The 16,975-nt window shown below is 39.0% G+C and overlaps 1 protein-coding gene across 10 annotated transcripts in view; it reads right to left on the bottom strand.

Annotated features, from left to right (window-relative positions):
- Nucleotides 1-16,975, bottom strand: part of flncb (filamin C, gamma b (actin binding protein 280)) — a 52,255-nt gene that overhangs the window by 18,822 nt on the left and 16,458 nt on the right. For 6 of the 10 annotated variants that reach the window (XM_079868959.1, XM_079868958.1, XM_079868964.1 and 3 more), the window contains exons 2-21: nucleotides 12,657-12,905; nucleotides 9,572-9,669; nucleotides 8,123-8,273; nucleotides 7,895-8,013; nucleotides 7,304-7,381; nucleotides 6,954-7,116; nucleotides 6,667-6,867; nucleotides 5,712-5,834; nucleotides 4,046-4,183; nucleotides 3,830-3,956; nucleotides 3,509-3,645; nucleotides 3,015-3,208; nucleotides 2,824-2,937; nucleotides 2,594-2,737; nucleotides 2,189-2,312; nucleotides 1,931-2,091; nucleotides 1,749-1,839; nucleotides 1,492-1,661; nucleotides 1,251-1,368; nucleotides 883-1,145 (exon numbers count right to left, since the gene is read on the bottom strand). In XM_079868959.1, the coding sequence (XP_079725085.1) occupies nucleotides 883-1,145; nucleotides 1,251-1,368; nucleotides 1,492-1,661; nucleotides 1,749-1,839; nucleotides 1,931-2,091; nucleotides 2,189-2,312; nucleotides 2,594-2,737; nucleotides 2,824-2,937; nucleotides 3,015-3,208; nucleotides 3,509-3,645; nucleotides 3,830-3,956; nucleotides 4,046-4,183; nucleotides 5,712-5,834; nucleotides 6,667-6,867; nucleotides 6,954-7,116; nucleotides 7,304-7,381; nucleotides 7,895-8,013; nucleotides 8,123-8,273; nucleotides 9,572-9,669; nucleotides 12,657-12,905 (2,963 nt within the window). The remainder of the gene's footprint in view (nucleotides 1-882; nucleotides 1,146-1,250; nucleotides 1,369-1,491; nucleotides 1,662-1,748; nucleotides 1,840-1,930; nucleotides 2,092-2,188; nucleotides 2,313-2,593; nucleotides 2,738-2,823; nucleotides 2,938-3,014; nucleotides 3,209-3,508; nucleotides 3,646-3,829; nucleotides 3,957-4,045; nucleotides 4,184-5,711; nucleotides 5,835-6,666; nucleotides 6,868-6,953; nucleotides 7,117-7,303; nucleotides 7,382-7,894; nucleotides 8,014-8,122; nucleotides 8,274-9,571; nucleotides 9,670-12,656; nucleotides 12,906-16,975) is intronic. The other 4 variants (XM_079868962.1, XM_079868956.1, XM_079868961.1 and 1 more) reach the window with 1 other exon arrangement.

Raw genomic sequence — 16,975 nt, forward strand, 5'->3', positions numbered from 1 at the left:
ATTATTAATGCACACCTAAGTTGTAATGGCCACTCTGTGTGTGCATCGAATTTTCAATAATTCAATGATACAACATGCTTTAGCAGTGCTAGGGGACAGTCCAACATTTTTCAAAGTCAGACGGTATCATTTATATCCATTTATGGTCAGAGATCTGTATCTCTTTCGGTAATATACAGACAAATTATCTAATGATCCTCAGTGCGACCTCAGCCCAGTGACAGAATGGAGCAGCCATTCCACATGCGGATGAAGTACCATGTTTGGCACACTACACTTGAGTTCACCTCTCCCAGACAGATTAATAAACACCAACTGTCTTCTGATAATTTCTAACAATGGCTTAATGGCCTTTTGTGTTTGTTTTAGGCTTCTTCAGTGACACAACTGATATACAATCTGGAGCATCTGGCTCACGGAAAAAGAAAACGCTCACTGGAACAATCCAGCACTGTAGAGAACAGGCATACATACAAACAAGAAAAATACACATAAAATAAAATACAATTAAATTAGTTTACTTTGGAACTAACTGGAATAAAGAAACAGGAAATTTCCTTGCACAGAGGATCAAGAAATGATGTTTTACAAAATCTGGTTCTAGTTTAGATGGATCATTCTGACTCTGGTAAGTGTCTCTGAGGAACTCTCTGAAGGACTTGTTAGGTAAGGATTGTTTTTAGCCTTAAGCTTGAGAAAGGATCCTAGAGTGAATCGAAATGCCAAAGCACAATAAAAGCACTGTCTCCATCAACAGAACACTGATGAGATCATTTAGGTAACAAATATTTTATATTATTTGGAGTAATCAGGAAAATTACGGTTCAATAAGATGATGACATATAAACAAACAAATCACATTCTCCTATTTGTGACTCCTACCTTTGAGGGATCTGGAGGCATCACCCCCTCCACCGTGAAAGGACTTCCTGGCACAGGGTTTCCATCATAGCTGATGTCAACTTTGTAGGGCCCCTCTTCTGGCGGAATGTACTTAACTGTGTGCACCTCATTGGATGCTCCAGATTCCACCTTGCATGGGATTGGCCGGCGAGAGGGTGAGGTAATCTTGACATCCACCTTTCCTTGACCTCCCGCACCATGTGTATTAATGGTAAACTCCTCATCTTTCCCTACATCCACTTCTAAACACGCAGGCACAAAAAATATGTACAATATGTTCAATCAACATAGTCATTATTTCAGTCCGCACATAAATAGCCTGAAGATTTGACTTGCTGTGGACTTACTGGTGTTGAGTCCTTGAACTTTGACCTTGTTGAGATCCAAAGGAGGAGCGATAGTAATGGTAAATGGGCTTTTGGGGATGGGGTCACCACCATGGCACACAGATATGCTCATGTTACCCTGGATCACACAAAAAAACAGGACTGAGCAAGATGTTTTATAATACCATAATAGATTTATAATAGCATGTGACCACATGGTGTCCATTTTTATGAAACGTAACCCACTGCTGGAGTGTCTCACCTGCTGTAACGCAGTGTAGCGCACAGTGAAAGAATAGTCATGGTTATCAATGATCTCAAAGTCACTGACGGCTTCTCCTTTCCCAGCTGCGGTGAAATTAACCTCAGGTGTGGCCTTGCCTGCTCCTTTAGTGTAGATCGTGAAGTGGGTCGGCTTGCCCACTTCCACACCTGTGATAGAGACACATAACATGCAGATGAGATGAGCTATTTTTACCTACTATTTTTCTAATTTCAGTTGCTGGAAATGAAACTGACCTGTCTTGCTGAGCCCAGGACCCTCTGCTTTTACCTTATTAGCATCATGGGATGGATCAACTTTGATCCGGAAGGGGCTGATGGGAATTTCCTGTTAATTTGTTAAAAACAACAACAACAAAAAACATTTTTAGAACTCAAATAACAAACCGAATAATTTCATATAATAGACTAAGACTGACCTGATCCGCAAAAAGCACCATGATGGTGTAGCGTCCGGCTCCAGGGGGTGTATACTTCACTGTGAACGTGTCGTTGTCATTTTTAATGATGTCAAAATCAATATCTGCTTCGGCAGGTCCCACCACGCCAGGAGCGCACTTAATCCCAATGCTAACATCTCCTAAGGAGTCAGAACAGATATAAAAAAGGAAATAAGCTTAATTTCCAAATTTCAAATATGAATTTATAATAACGTTAGCAGTCATGTTTGCTCAGACCTTGTCCGGCCTCACTGCAGTCCACAGTAAAGTATGTGGGTTCGTTGGCCTTCAAGCCAGTCTTCTCCACTCCTGGTCCATGAACCTTCACATTCTCTGGGTGACTGCCTTCTCCAATGGTCACCTGAGAAATGTAGAAAGACCATAGTTACATATTGTAAAACTAAGAAGTGAAAGCTTTTGGAGGACAGTGGTTCTAATAAAGCTATGATCCAATATGGAACCTATGATCTAACATGGCCGTGAAAAGGGAAAGTGTGAAATCTAACACTGGAAAAATGTGGTCATGAACTTTCATTGAAAGGCTGAGCTGTTGTATATCCAATTCATGAAAGTTCTTGACAAACAGCAACATAAAAATGTCATCAGTTGGCTGAAATCTGCCTGTTGACAGTGAGCTCTCACCCTGAATGGACTGTTGGGAACATTGACCTCTCCCCAGGTGATGATGATAGTGTGTTTGATGGGCTTGGTGGGTATGTAGACGCAGAAATATGTACTGTCACCGTTATCTGTGATCTGGATATCAATGGGGAAGCCTTCTGAGTCCTTGAATAAAAGAAGGACAAACACATTTTGTACCAGTGAAGTGAGGCATGAGGCATGACGCATCTGGGACTTGTATGAAAATGTACCTGAGCATAAATCTGTAGATGTCCTCTTCCAGCTCCACTGGCGTCAATTGTAAACTCAGCAGGTTTGTTTACGATGCACCCGGTTGGCTCCAGTCCGGGTCCGTAACACTTAACCTGCATAAAAAAAGAGTTAGTTCAGTTACCGCTGTCATTTATTATTCCCAACAAATGTGCAATCATTATTATTAGACCTTCTCAGGGAAGACGTCATTGGCTGCAGGGAGGATGTGGGCCATAAAGGGACTGTCTTTGATATCTTCATCATCACAGATGACATGGACCGCATAGTCACCTGGCTCAGTGGGCCAGTACAAAACATCACAAGATCCATCACCCTTGTCATCACACTCTATTTTAGCCTGCGAGGGGCCTTCGATGGAGAAACCTGTGCATGGAAGTGAGTTTTCTACCATTACCAAGGCATCTCATCAAACTATAATACAGTGGTTCCTGCACTTTCCTGCAAAGTTTAGTTCCAACCTTTATCATACTCACCTGCCTGTAACTTTCTAGGAATCCTGAAGGCCTTGATTAGCTTGTTCAAGAGCGTTTGATTAGGGTTGGAGCTAAACACTGCATGAAAGTGGACCTCGAGGGCCAGAGTTGAGAACCCCTGCCATAAACACTAGATCCCTGGATACAACACCAGCTCAGGAGGCTCAATGACGTTAAAAAAGATTCTTACCCAGAGTTCCAACCTCTGTGCCAATGGCCTCTACCACAAAGTCAGCTGATTTGCCCACCATGCCCGTCTCCAGGCCTGGACCCCATGCCCTCACCTTCTGAGGGCCTGCATCTTCACTTATGATCACCTCAATTGGGCTAAACACACAAACATTTTGATCAGAAGTGAGAAGTTTGTACATGATAATCTGCATAATTCCTAGATTATCTCTTTAGTAATTTCCATATTCTGTTTAATCCTTTTAAAATGGATTTCCATATGTTCTTTCTAAGTGATGCGTAATAGATATCAAACTGTACAGGGGTCTATAAGCTCCCTTACCTGCGGGGAATGGCATGGCCACCCCAAGTAATGGTGATGATGTATTTTCCAGGGAAAATGGGATAGTAATCACATTCGTACACACCGTCTCCCAATTCTTGTACTTTCACAGGCTCATCGCCACCTCCTGAAAACACAAAATTTCATTCAAACTAACTAACTTTGCAAGATAAAAATGAACAATTGTTGCTTTAGTAGAAACAGTTGCACGCATACTTGGCCCTTTGACTTGAACACGTAGTTCTCCACTGCCTGCTCCCTTCGTGTACACCTTAAAGTCGGCCACCTCCTTCACACGCACACCCTTGGGCTGCAGGCCACGTCCAATGGCCCGACAGGCATTTGGGTTACTCGCTACAAAGAGGAAAGAGTGTTTTTTATTTGTTTTTTGTTTTTTATCTCACAAGGTGAAAAGTAAAAGACGGCAAAAAAGACCCATACACACATGAACGTAGAGGTTGTCGAAGTTAGTTGAGATTATGCATGAACCAGCACATGGACCCAGCCAAAGGTACGAGCAAGAAAGAACAACCAAAGACAGAATGTTTCCTTTACAAGCCTATGACAATGCAATAAGCAATCTCATAAAGACTCCATTAGGAATGTAGTGAGAGCACTAAAATGAAAACTACAGGCAAGCTGATGTATGTTTTCAAGAGCTTATAAAAAGGCTTAAACACTATATATGCAATTAGTTACAAGAACCAGCTGTGAAAAATATAACCAAACTTTAACAATATTCTACTCAAATAAAATAATTTTTTATTTGAAATACGCGGCCTACTGTTGGGGTTTGGTGTTTAACCCAGCAAGTCCACTAATGAGCACTTTTAGAGCAATAAAATGTCTATTAAAAGCAGCCCAGCTAAGTTCTCTAAGTGCTTTCTCATATCTGATCAAACAAATTCTTCTCGCAGTATCTGTTTCTTCCAGCGCTGGATAAAAAGGCAGACAAAAAGTCTACAAAATAATGTTAGGTGGAAAATGTGGAAAAAATGTATTGAATAATTGAGTTAGTTACTTTTTTGTATATTTTGGTTGTTAAGACAGATAATCAAAGCATTCCCATTCTCTGAGTTAGTATTTATGGAGCAACATGGCCAAATCGAGCAACTGCACAGATGATGATGATGATCATGATCATGATGACAATGGGATGAGGATGATGATCTTTCAGACGGTCACTCAGCCATTGGCTCTCTGATGCCAAACCAAGTGATGGCATCTTGACTTTATGCTTAATATGCTTTTAAAATTGCAGGTATGAAACAGACCCAATGTCAGTTCAGGTTACAGTGAGTAATTTATATTAAGGCTGTTTTTAACACAAAAATGAAATTAAACAACATAATAAATTATACTGATTAATTCATATCTTTAGTTTAAATCAATTTGTTACTTTTGTTAATAGTATTTATTATTATTATTTAAATAGTTAATTCATTAATAATAGGATTTAGTTAAATTTGTTAAATTCTGAGTTATTTAATCAGAAAATATTAGCAGAATCAAATCAAAAGTGATCCTGGTGCTTTGAGCTTCTGGTAAGTGATCGTCCAGTCCCACCAGTGAAAGGTGGCTCTTTTTCTGCGTCGGTTAAAACAAGACCAGCAGCAGCATTTGCAACACTTGTCTAAATCCTCCTCTTATTCATATTCACACTCTCACTTTTACTCACACACACTTTCATCCCATCACTTTCTGTCTCTATCTGAGCATCCTGTTGATTTTAGCTGCCCCAGAGGGCAAAGCGACAGCGCATGCCAACGAGCCAGAGATGGTGTGCCCAGGAGGACACATCCAGGGTAAGGGGAGGAGACAGTAGAGAGGGGGCCAAGCTCGAGCAGGCATCTGCCACACCCCCCGGGTGGCCCGTACTAACTTGGTCGCCTGGGTTTGGGTGGTGTTGGGGGAGGCACTTTCTTGGCCTTTTCTGAGGGCGGCGTGCGTATAGACTGAGGGATTATCTGAACCGGTGAGCCGATCTGCCGGCCGCTCGAAGGAGCTAGAACAACACACACAGGCGAAAGGAAAGAGGAAACACAATAAAGCGTTTCGTCATCATCGGGAGGGTGGTGGACCCCTGGAGCAATGAGCACGGAGCTCAAACCAAACAACCTGGTCTCAGTCAGTGCCACAGAGAGCGGATCTCTCTGGGAGTTGTCCAGTATTAGCATGCTGTCAATCAAACAATCTGAAGTCATTAAGGTACAGTCACATTAGCGAAATTTCACAGGCAAAAAAGGTCCATAGTCTATTGTCAACAGCATGGCGCAGATCACACTGAAGTCACTTTCAAAACCAGCAGCTATCTGTTGGTCAGTAAGACGAATTCATGTAACCAACAATGAGTGAAATTTGTGAGCAGAACTTTTTTGCCCTATTGGAAAGACTGGTTTTCGGCCACGAAATTTCGTGACTGCACCTTTAGAAGGGTAAAATAAGCTCTTCAGGTGCATACTGCCCCAGCTGAATAGGCCAGCTTACTGTAACTTCTGTTTTGGATTCCAGTCTTCACTCTAATGTCTTTACCAGTTTTCCTAACTAGCTTCAACAGCAAGTGAACCAACTTTACCGGAAAACAGCTGGTCTTAGCTGGTCTTTTCAGCAGGGGCAGTAGACATTTTAGAATGAAATACTTTTAATGCAGCAAAAAACAACAAGTCGAAGGCTCAGGCAAAAAAAGCACTTGTTGTTTTCTTGGTGCATTAACAGCTTTGGTGTTAAATAATAATGTGACTGTGACTGTGACTGTAAAAGAACTCTGCAGAACCTCTAGCTAATAAGGTTACATATTTTCAAGGAATTAAGTCAGGAAGTGAGGACATGGGTCTCACCCTCTGAGATGTGAACAGTGAAAGGACTTCTGGGTATTTGTTGGCCAGCGAATGTCACATATATAGTGTGAGGGCCCTCCAGAATGGGGCCGTAGGTGCAGCGGAAAACACTGTCGCCCTTGTTTTCCAGAATGATCTCCACCGTGTCTCTACGACCCTGAGAATCCACAATGATCACGCCGACATCGCCTGCTCCTGCACCTGAGGGGTCACAAATACATGAAGGATCTTTATCTAGTCTTTAGTTTTAGAGTAAACGGCAAACAACATTGTTTTCCTGACATTACCAGCTGTGTAGATGTCAAAATATGTGGGTTTATTGGCCACATTGCCCACCGGTTCCAAACCTGGCCCACGGGCCTGCACCTTGTTTGGATCTCCCAATGCTTTAGACACATTTACCAGGAAAGGGCTCCTGTCAATGTCCTGTCCAGCAAACAACACCTTCACCTGGAGGAAGACAGAAACGTCCCTCAGATTGAGTTACTCCATTTCATCTGCCACAGTTTAAGCACCCTTTGTCACATCTTACAAAACTGCTATCAAGACCCAAAAAGATTGTAAAAATCATTCATCTTGAAAATATGACTGGAAAGTGACAACAAAAGCCACTGTGGATTGCTTATTTTATTAGTACCTTATGAAGACCCTCCACTTTTGGAACATAGACCACAGAGTAGCTCCTGTTCTTGTCATTGTTGGGAATTACTCTAGCCTGCGAAAAAGGACATATTAGTTAGACATTCACCAGTTAGTTGTTAAAACATACGTTTTTTTGGTCTTGTGTACAGCCCCATCAGTAAGATTCAAGTATGCTTTATTAACAGAAAGCAGAAATGTGTAAATCATATTATATAATTTAGCATAATGTTTATAATATAATTTATCATTTTTTTATTATAATCATATAATCTAAGCTTTACTATCTTAAAAATAAAACAATGAAAATCTCAGTTGACACTTTTAAATCTTCATTTAAATGCAAGACGTATAGTGGTATTTATGCTTATTTTATTTTATTTGTATTATTTTATTTTATTTACACACAGATTAAAATAATGAAATTATTAATTTTATTCAATTTTATTATTATTATTGTTTTGTTTGTTTTTTTAGGTTCAATGAAACAGCAAAAATCTGGCCAATACTACCAGGAACATGCTTGGTGTACAAGTAGATATTTGGCTTGTTTTGATCATGAAAGAAGTTTGATGAGTTAGAAGATGACCTCTTCTGTGTGGCCTTCTGGATCCTCAATGTACACCAACACCTCTCCAAGTCCCGCCTCCACAGTCTCCACCACAAACTCAGCTGGCCTCAACACAATGTTGCCTCTGGGCTCAATACCTACAGAGAGATTCAAAGATGCAGAGGTGTGGGTTGAGGTATAGTAAATGTTGTATCTCATACTCAAAGTCTGGCATTCTAAAGTGTTAACATCATCTATCCCTCTCACCTGGCCCGTAAGCCTTGGCTCTCTTGGGGTGCAAGGTTTTAGATCGCAGAGGGGCACCAGGCTTGAGCTTGGCTTTGGGGAACTGAGACAGGTAGGTCATCACTGAGTGCTCGTCCACATTAGGATCCACAATCTCCTCTGGAGCAATCACCTGACAGGGCATAAGTGCAATGTTAAAGCTCAAATGTCACAGGCTACGTAGTGGTTGATCTCTGATTTCAATCCTGATTCCTGGATGACATTAGAGCAATATTTTTCAACCCAGCTCTTGGGGCAACCAGCATAACACATTTTGAATGTCTTCTTCACCAAACACACCAGATATAAATGATTATTTCACTTGTAGAGGGAACATTGCCCTGTAATGGCTACATCAGATAGCGATACACTTAGAACATACATTGCAGGACTGAGAAACACTGCAAAAAAAAAGATGAAGAAGCACGACTCACTGACTTTATTTGACATATTTTTTGAGAACTGTTACTGCCAGAATCGATCGCCAGATATAAACAGCTCTGCGCTGTGATGGTCTACGGCACAAAACTGATGAAGTGCACTTAAGGTTTTTAAAGCTGTGGAAAATATTTTCTGCCTCTCCTCTTCCCTCAGTCCCGTCTTTCATGTCCAACTGGTTAAGTGTCCTGCTATATTTAACGCTAGGCTGGAAGGTTAAGAGCTAAGTGGAAATAGCTCTAAATGGTATTTAACACAGCACAAAGATGATGGAGATTGAATGGGACACCAACAGGGACAGGATATATGCATCATGTTATTAAAACCCATAACTTAAGTCTCTACCTCTCCCGTTGCAGTGATATCCTACATGCTCAAAGCATTCAATGACCTGTGGTTTTCTCTCAAGAGACGTGGACTCTCTATCTGACTCAATTACACAAATTTGTGTTCTAGTGTATTCTTTATAAGATGGAATAGATTTCTGCATGGCAGATTCACTCATTTCAAATCTTTAGGACTGACTGTCGTTACTGTCATTTGGCAAACAACGAATGGATCTATTTGTTCCATTTTCTGCTGTATCTGTTGTTGACTGTGTAGTAAACATCTTATATGCTACCAGACGTTTGGGGGCTGTAAAATGTTGAAAAATGTTTTGAAAAAGAAATTCTTATGGTCATCTAGGCTGCATTTATTTGATCAAAAATACAGTAAAACAGTAATATTGTGAAATACTTTTAGTTAATAATTTTGAATTAGAACACATGTATAATACTGTGAATTATGACATTACATGAACTTCACCTTCCGAATTATGAATAAAAATACTCACACACAGAGGATCATAAAATCATTTCAGTAGCATAGATCAACTTTTTACAGTCAACACTGACCTACAAAACAGCCAGTCCTCCTCCGCTTAAGAAGAAAACAGCCTGAAATTAGGCTAGATGGCATAAGTCCTAATAAATATGAGTGACTGATTCTTACCTGAGGCACACCGAGCCAATCGTCGGCTTGCTGCATGGCTTCTCTCGCATTCTCCACTGGCTGACTCGGATCCCATGTCTCCCAGTCCGGACACAGGCCTTAGATGAAGTGAAAGAAAGAGTTAGCAGGTTTATGTAAATAGTTACTCAACTCTTTATGAACCACTGATTTTCTAAACTAGAACAGGACTACAATGCACTGTCCAACTTCCACAGCGAGGAACTATTAAAACCATGTTCTTTAGTTCGACTTGACCTTAAATGCTCTCAGATGTGCAGTTTCCCGTCACTTCACCTTTTTTTTTCCAACCTAAACGCGGTCAGGCTTGTAGCACCAAACGCTTCCCTGAAGCAAACACACACTAGTGCCGTCTGGAGTAAAACTGTTATTATATGCTGGATTACACTCAAAGAGCAAGAGGTGTTTAGTTCAAATGGAACCAGAGAGCCTTGAAACCACAAGACTCCTCAACGCCTGCCAAAACGTTAATATCAGATCTGGGTTTGTTTTCTAGGATCCTCCAGCACAGCGGCCCCATACTTGGGTTGGACAGTGAGTATCTGTAACAGGCCCACTCCTGCTGCCAACACTGTTAAACCTTTAATTTTAGTTTTTTAATGCATTTACACTTGCCAAAAGTGGTATTTACAGTTCCCTGTAGATCCAAGATGGTGGCTCAAGGGAAACAGAACCACTGTTAAGAACGGAAAACAGATTAGAAGGAGGAAACTACAGGGGAGGTAAACAAGGTGTGAATGCGGCCACAGATACAGCATGTGTGCAGCAATGCCTGAAGGAAATACCAAGATAAAGAAGTATAGAGCTATTTTGAGGGGAAAGCATGGTTATAAAAGCTATAGAGACTTCCCAAATATGGTTTACTTTCCATATAACATAATAATTAATCATATAATCTAAAGGGGTGGTCACTCTACACATTCGTTCCATTGACTTCCATTCATACGCGTGTGAATGCAGCTTAAATCAAATGAGAAAAAAAATTATCATATCATTTGAAAAAGACCAATCACAACTTAAGATACATATTTCACAATGAAATCATAACTGAGATTTTTTAATGATTTTGAACATTCTTTCAGTGCAAGTCAATGGAACTTTTTATATAAAGTTAGCAAAAATTAAAAAATGAAATGCAAGCAATGTAACAAGCATATAAACACTGAAATACTTGAATAAATACTTAGTAATACATTACTCCTGCTAAGAGATGCTTTTCCACACATGCATGAGGAAAAATATAATGAAGTGCATGTTGGCAGGAAATATGGCACATAGCAGCATGTGTTTTCACTTAAGCATGGTTGCTGTCTTAGCCTATGACACTTTCCATTCAGTTACAGCAGAGACCAGCGGCTCATTAGCAGCTAGCAGAGCCAACAAACTCATATAAACCTGAAACATGCAAAGATATCACGTCTTTCACCTCAGGGTCACAATGTCAGCCCTTTAAATTTAAAGACAAATGTTGTTTTATGGCCACATCATTCAGTTTGTCAGTAAAGAAGGAAAAATGCAGCAGTGAAGCCATCTGATCTAGCAGTTTGAACAGTGTAATTGTTTTATTGCTCAATAGTAATAGTTGACGTATCACCTCTTGCTGGCCTCAGCCCAACTTTTAGTTAGCAGACCTTTCAGTTATGACCTTTAACTGCTTCTACTGATGAATCAATCTTAATATTACATGCTGTTTTTGACACTGGTCAAATACCAGTTCTACACTTAAAAGGATATTGAATGTCAGAGCAGGCATCTATTGTGACCTGGTGTGTCTGGGTGTGAACTCAGCCCTGAGTGCAGCTCAGAGACCATAGTGTACAGCTGCCGTCCACCCACCGCCACATTTACACCTGCTCTCTGTTCTATTATGACTAATGGACAATGAAACTGCTGTTAGCATTTGACAAACATGTTTGACTCTTTTAAACACACCTCAAAATGCCTTGTCAGGAGTTGAAAACATTTCAACACTTGTGCTATTGTGCTGAACAAATCAAGGCATTTAGTAGGCTACTAATTCTTTTTGTGCCTTAAAATCGGCCTGAAATGAAAATTCACCCAATCTATTTTCTAAATGCATGTTGTTGATCTTATTTTGAACAAGTCATCCATGGAATTTTTCATTTTTAATCAGAACTCGAAACTCCAGTGAAACGACAGATTTCTCTCTGACGTATGTCGGATTTCTCCAATCATTTTGTTGACTTATACTCCGGCCCTTTCTTACAATCAGATCTGCCTCCATCCTAACAATAAGGGATCCTATCAATAATAAATTGAGCCAAGTACCTTCCCTTCATTTTTTCCTTTTAAATAACAACATGGAAGAAAAAATATGTCTTTAATTCTATTTCATCTCAAGTCCTTAAATCCTCATGTCTTTATCAAGTTCATCTTGTCCCTGTTCATAATCCTAATGCTTACCATTAACTATCCCGAGAAAATCAGAAGAAAATTATAAGTTGATAAGAATGTTGCCAAATACCGAATTTCGTAACAAGGATGTTGATTTAAAAACATGTTCTGCTTGGTGAAATCAAGGTAAGTTCTTACACACATCCCTAATTCTCCAAAGGATATATGGCCAAGTCCTATACCATCCTGAGTACATTCACGATGCCAGAATGACTGCTTTGATTATGGAGTTGAGAAGGATGGACACGTGCACTTCCAAGCAGACTTGACCCTCCATTAAACCCTCTCTGAACTGCATGGGTTTCTGGATTTTCCACTAGTATAAGTCCAAACCTATCCAGAGGTATCTGATTTATAAATCATGTTTTGGAAAGGAGTGATCGTTTGTTTTGAGGTCACCAATTGTTCTCTTTCTCTTCTTCCCTTGGCTCTGGTCTTTCCATAATGAGATCATATGCCGTAATTATCCGACCAGCTTCTCATCTTCTGAGGTAAAGCAGATTCTGCATGACATCGCCCTAATGATTATTACTGACCCCTGAATCTATTTAATGAAGCTAATGAACAAAGTTTTCCATTTAATACCACATGTGATTAATGTACCATGACACATTTGTCGCCAAGTGGTCATAAACCAAAGAATTCTGCTCACCAGGGGCGCAATTATCCACCAGGGCACCGAGGGCTTTGCCATCTCTCCAGTCCCTGTGGAAGTTGTTGATGGGCAACTGGGGGACCTTGTTCTGGATCCAACCCAGAAGGCGTTGTTTAGGTGTCAGCTTCCTGGCATCCTCATCGTCCTCATCCTCCCACATGGGCATAGAAATGGAGTAGTGCAGGATTAGGGTCCATATCAGCCCCAGGATCAGTTTTAGGTTGCCATCCACTATAGCTTTACTATCTGTAATGAGAGAGAGAACGATTTAAGGGTATTACTCCACACAAGAGCACTGAAGCATGTTTTGTGGATATACTGGAAATCATAAAAAAAGACAACTAGCTGAAAATCTGTATGGTTTTTGAGATTATTTTAGATCTGAAGGTGTCAATGCTTTGCGTGGAAAACCATAAAACAATCTGAGGTTGGCTTGTATTTCTCCTGTGTTACCACTGTGAAAATTGGTAACAATTTTAGGGTAAAGAGTGGCAAGGACTCCATCATGTCAACATACTGTACACTAGGGGAAAAAACTGTTTTCAGGCCAAATATGAGCTTAGGATACAGACTGAACATGAGAGGCTGACCCTATACTCTACCTTGCCTGAAATAATGGCAACACCTGTGTTTATTTTTCACATGTCCTGTCCTCCCCAGCATCGCGCGTGTTGTATATTTGGGCCGCCATCGTGCCATTTTTTGTTTACTCAGAGAGATTCGCAGCACACTGTTTGTTCCGTTCGCCTGCTGTGTTGATAGCTTTTTCACAGGTTTAGATGTGCACAAATAAACAGCAAGGATGAACTCTCTCAATGCGGATCTTATGGCTTACTAAACACATGCACACATAGACTATGACCCACGTATTTCACTTTCATTCAGTCAAAGTTTATATTTTCACATAGGGTACACATTGTTGTCACATTACTATCCCATTACTAAGTAGTAAAGACACAAATCCCATGTTTGAGGTAACTATTATGTTAACCCCTTAACTGTCACCCCCCTTTTTGAGAATGGACATTAAAATGCACTATTCAAGCTTAAATGGTTGTAATTCAAGAATGCTTTGGAGTATAGACCTAAGTTTGGTCTTGTTTTAAAGGTAGAAAATAGCAGATTATTGCTGAAGTGAAACCACTTCAAAAAATTAAAGTATGAAAAAGTTATGGAAGTTTAAATTTACATTAAATCAAATATAATTTATTTAATATTTTTATTTTATATAAAATATATATTTTACAAAATATGTTTTACAAAAAAATTACTATAAAATCAAAGCCAAATATCTAACCAAGTTGTGTTCCAAATTTGAAGTTGATATCACAAAAAATGAAGTTCCCATGAAATTTTGTTTAGGCGTATTACCAAAAATAGCCACCGGGTGTCATTGAATTCCATTGAATTTTACTGTATGCATTCTACCATAACAAATTAATAAATTTCTGTCCAAATATCACTTCTGTCACAAAATATGGAACCTTGAGACTCAGACCTTTCTGACAATATGTGTTTTGTCAAGATTAGAAAATATTTTGATCATAAATTATGAAACATAAGGATGCCCAAAAGGGGAGGAGCCTGATAAAATAATTTAGAGTACCGTTTCTATGGTAACACAATGTCCAATTTCAAAACAATTTTCACAGGATGAATTCTGAGATCATAAGCTTTCAAATGATACCTAATTTATGATAACTAATAAAATATGTAATATAATAAAAAAAAGCGATAAAAAAATATAATACAATATTTTAGAGGATAATATATATATTATACTTTTTAGAAGATAATATTATTTTATAATTTTTTATTGACAAATACTAGATTATATATTTTCTAATGAAATTTTAGCATAAAAACCAACATATCAATTATTAAAAGTGTGTGCGTCAACTTTTTGTGACAAAGGTCAGAACTCCTGTTATTATGTAGATTTTTTGAGGTGCAATCTTGTCATAAATTCATCTATTTCTGTTCCTACATAATTTATAACAAAAAAACAGTCCTAAATATCTATTTAGGAGTCTTAGAACTTTCCAACGATATATAGTTTGTCATAATTAGATTAGGATTAAATAGTAATATAGGGAAGTAAAGTTAGGCGTCCCGTATACGGGACGGTGACAGTAAGTATCTAAAGTAGCATAATAATATCATAAATATTTATTAAAATAAATCAATAATCATAATTTAATTATATTAACTAAATATATTATTACAATTAAGACAAAAATAACAGAAATCGGGTAATGAATTGTTTTTAGAAATATAATATTCAGTTCCAAATGAGGGGTTTTTATGCTTTTTTATAGTTATTCATGGAAAGTGCCACATGCACTTCTTACACAACCGTTACCCAAATCTTTCCCTACACTGCTCTGCTACAGTCAAAGACTCTGGACTACAGCGTGGAATATGAATCAAGAAGATGGACACTACTAAGCCACTGACCGAATGCCAAAGTCTGATGTCACTTAACCCTGGATCCGTGGAATGAGGTCAGTTTAAATAAAACACACACATACACAGATGAAACTTAATCGGGACGCCGGCTGAATCTGACTACACTTTGCTTCAACCCCCAATGGAGCTGTCTGCACTAAATGCTGCAATGTGCGCAGCGGTCTGGGGGTAATCCAATCCCTCCAATCGAATAATACTGCCAGGTCACTTTCTGTTTTTCTCTCTCATTTTCATCTTGCTGTAATAAAACAAGTTCCAGATCGAATTCTTCACTGATCTTTGATATATTACTTTTGAGATTTTCTAGTAAATTTGGCAAGTTCAGTGTGTTGCGCTCACTGTGGCCCCCTCTCAAGAACAGGGTTTAATGTTTTTGGGTTCCTAGGCTCTCTAGATGTTTAGAAAGGAATGCATGCTGACATTTGTGTGCACTCCGCTGCATCAGCGCCAAGCCCAACAGAAAGAGACAGGGAGAAAGCAGTTGGCAATGTAAGAAAGTATAGAAACAGAGAATAAGAGAACAATAAAGAGTATCAAAGAGGAAGGCAGAGTTCAGTCTTACTATTTCACTTCCTTACTAATTCATACACACTACAGTTAAAAAATTGGGGTCAGCAAGGATGCATTAAATTGATCAAAAGTGAAAGACATTTAAACTGTTACAAAATTATGTTTTCAAATAACTGCTGTTCTTTCTATTCATACAGAATGCTAAAAAATTACCAAAAATACTTTTACACAGCACAACTGTTTCCGACATTTATAATAACAAGAGCAGCAAAACAGCATATCTGAATGATTTCTGAAGGATCATGTGACACAGAAGACATGGAGTGATGATGCTGAAAATTCAGCTTTACATCGAAGGAATAAATTACATTTTTAAATCAATTAAAATAGGAAACATTTTAAATTTTAATAATATTTCACAATATTACTGTTCGCCTTGATAAGCATGAGAGACATTAAAATATCTAATAAACTTTTTTTAAATAATACAAAATAATTTTTTATCATGCCAAAAAAGAAAAAAGAGCAAGAGAGAGAGAGGTAAAAAAAAAAAAAAATAGAGAGAGACACGAGTGAGTGAATGTACCTGAAAATGATCAGATACAGGCAGATATTAGCAAACACACAAACACACAGCTCAGCTGTTAACACTCGCAAACAGGTGTGTGACGGCTGTTGTTGTATGCCAGAGGGGATAAAGATCCTCATCAGACAATATAAAACATACACAACAATAAAAGGTCACACACACACATAGCTGGCACAGTGCAAGCATACACTGAACAAGCACTGACAGCTATTTGGTCTACTTTTCCTAAAATAATTTACAGATTAACACCTAATAGAGCGTGTTTGTTTTAATTCCCAATACCAAATGACTTTAATCTTTTCAAACCAGCCTGAGAAAACCCAGCAATGTGTGCCCTAGTAAAAACAAACAAAGTCCTGAAGGTAAAGCACATTCACTGAAATACAGTACAGCACCAGCAAACAGCTGGATTTAAACACACTTAATGAAAGACATCAGAAGTAAGTGTTTCCTTCCGACAACATAAAGTGCTGTGGCTGCAAACGAACCCTTGGAATTTTGAGGAACCGCTGATGACATGGGCCAGGAATTCCAGCCCGCTAGGGTACTGCACAATCACTTAATGGGCAGGAAAACAAATATGGGATCAGGGCCTGGGAAAAGACCATTAAGGACAGAGAGTCAAGAAGGGATGGTTTACGGTGAGTGCAGGGGATCATTTAGAGAATGAGCAAAAGTGTTCTCATTTGTCTCCCTCAAAAATGAGGCAACAGTTTGTTGGCACATTACGGGGTTTTTTTTCTACATT

This window comes from Squalius cephalus (assembly GCF_949319135.1).
Source record: "Squalius cephalus genome assembly, chromosome: 4".
Taxonomy (NCBI): Eukaryota; Metazoa; Chordata; class Actinopteri; order Cypriniformes; family Leuciscidae; genus Squalius; species Squalius cephalus.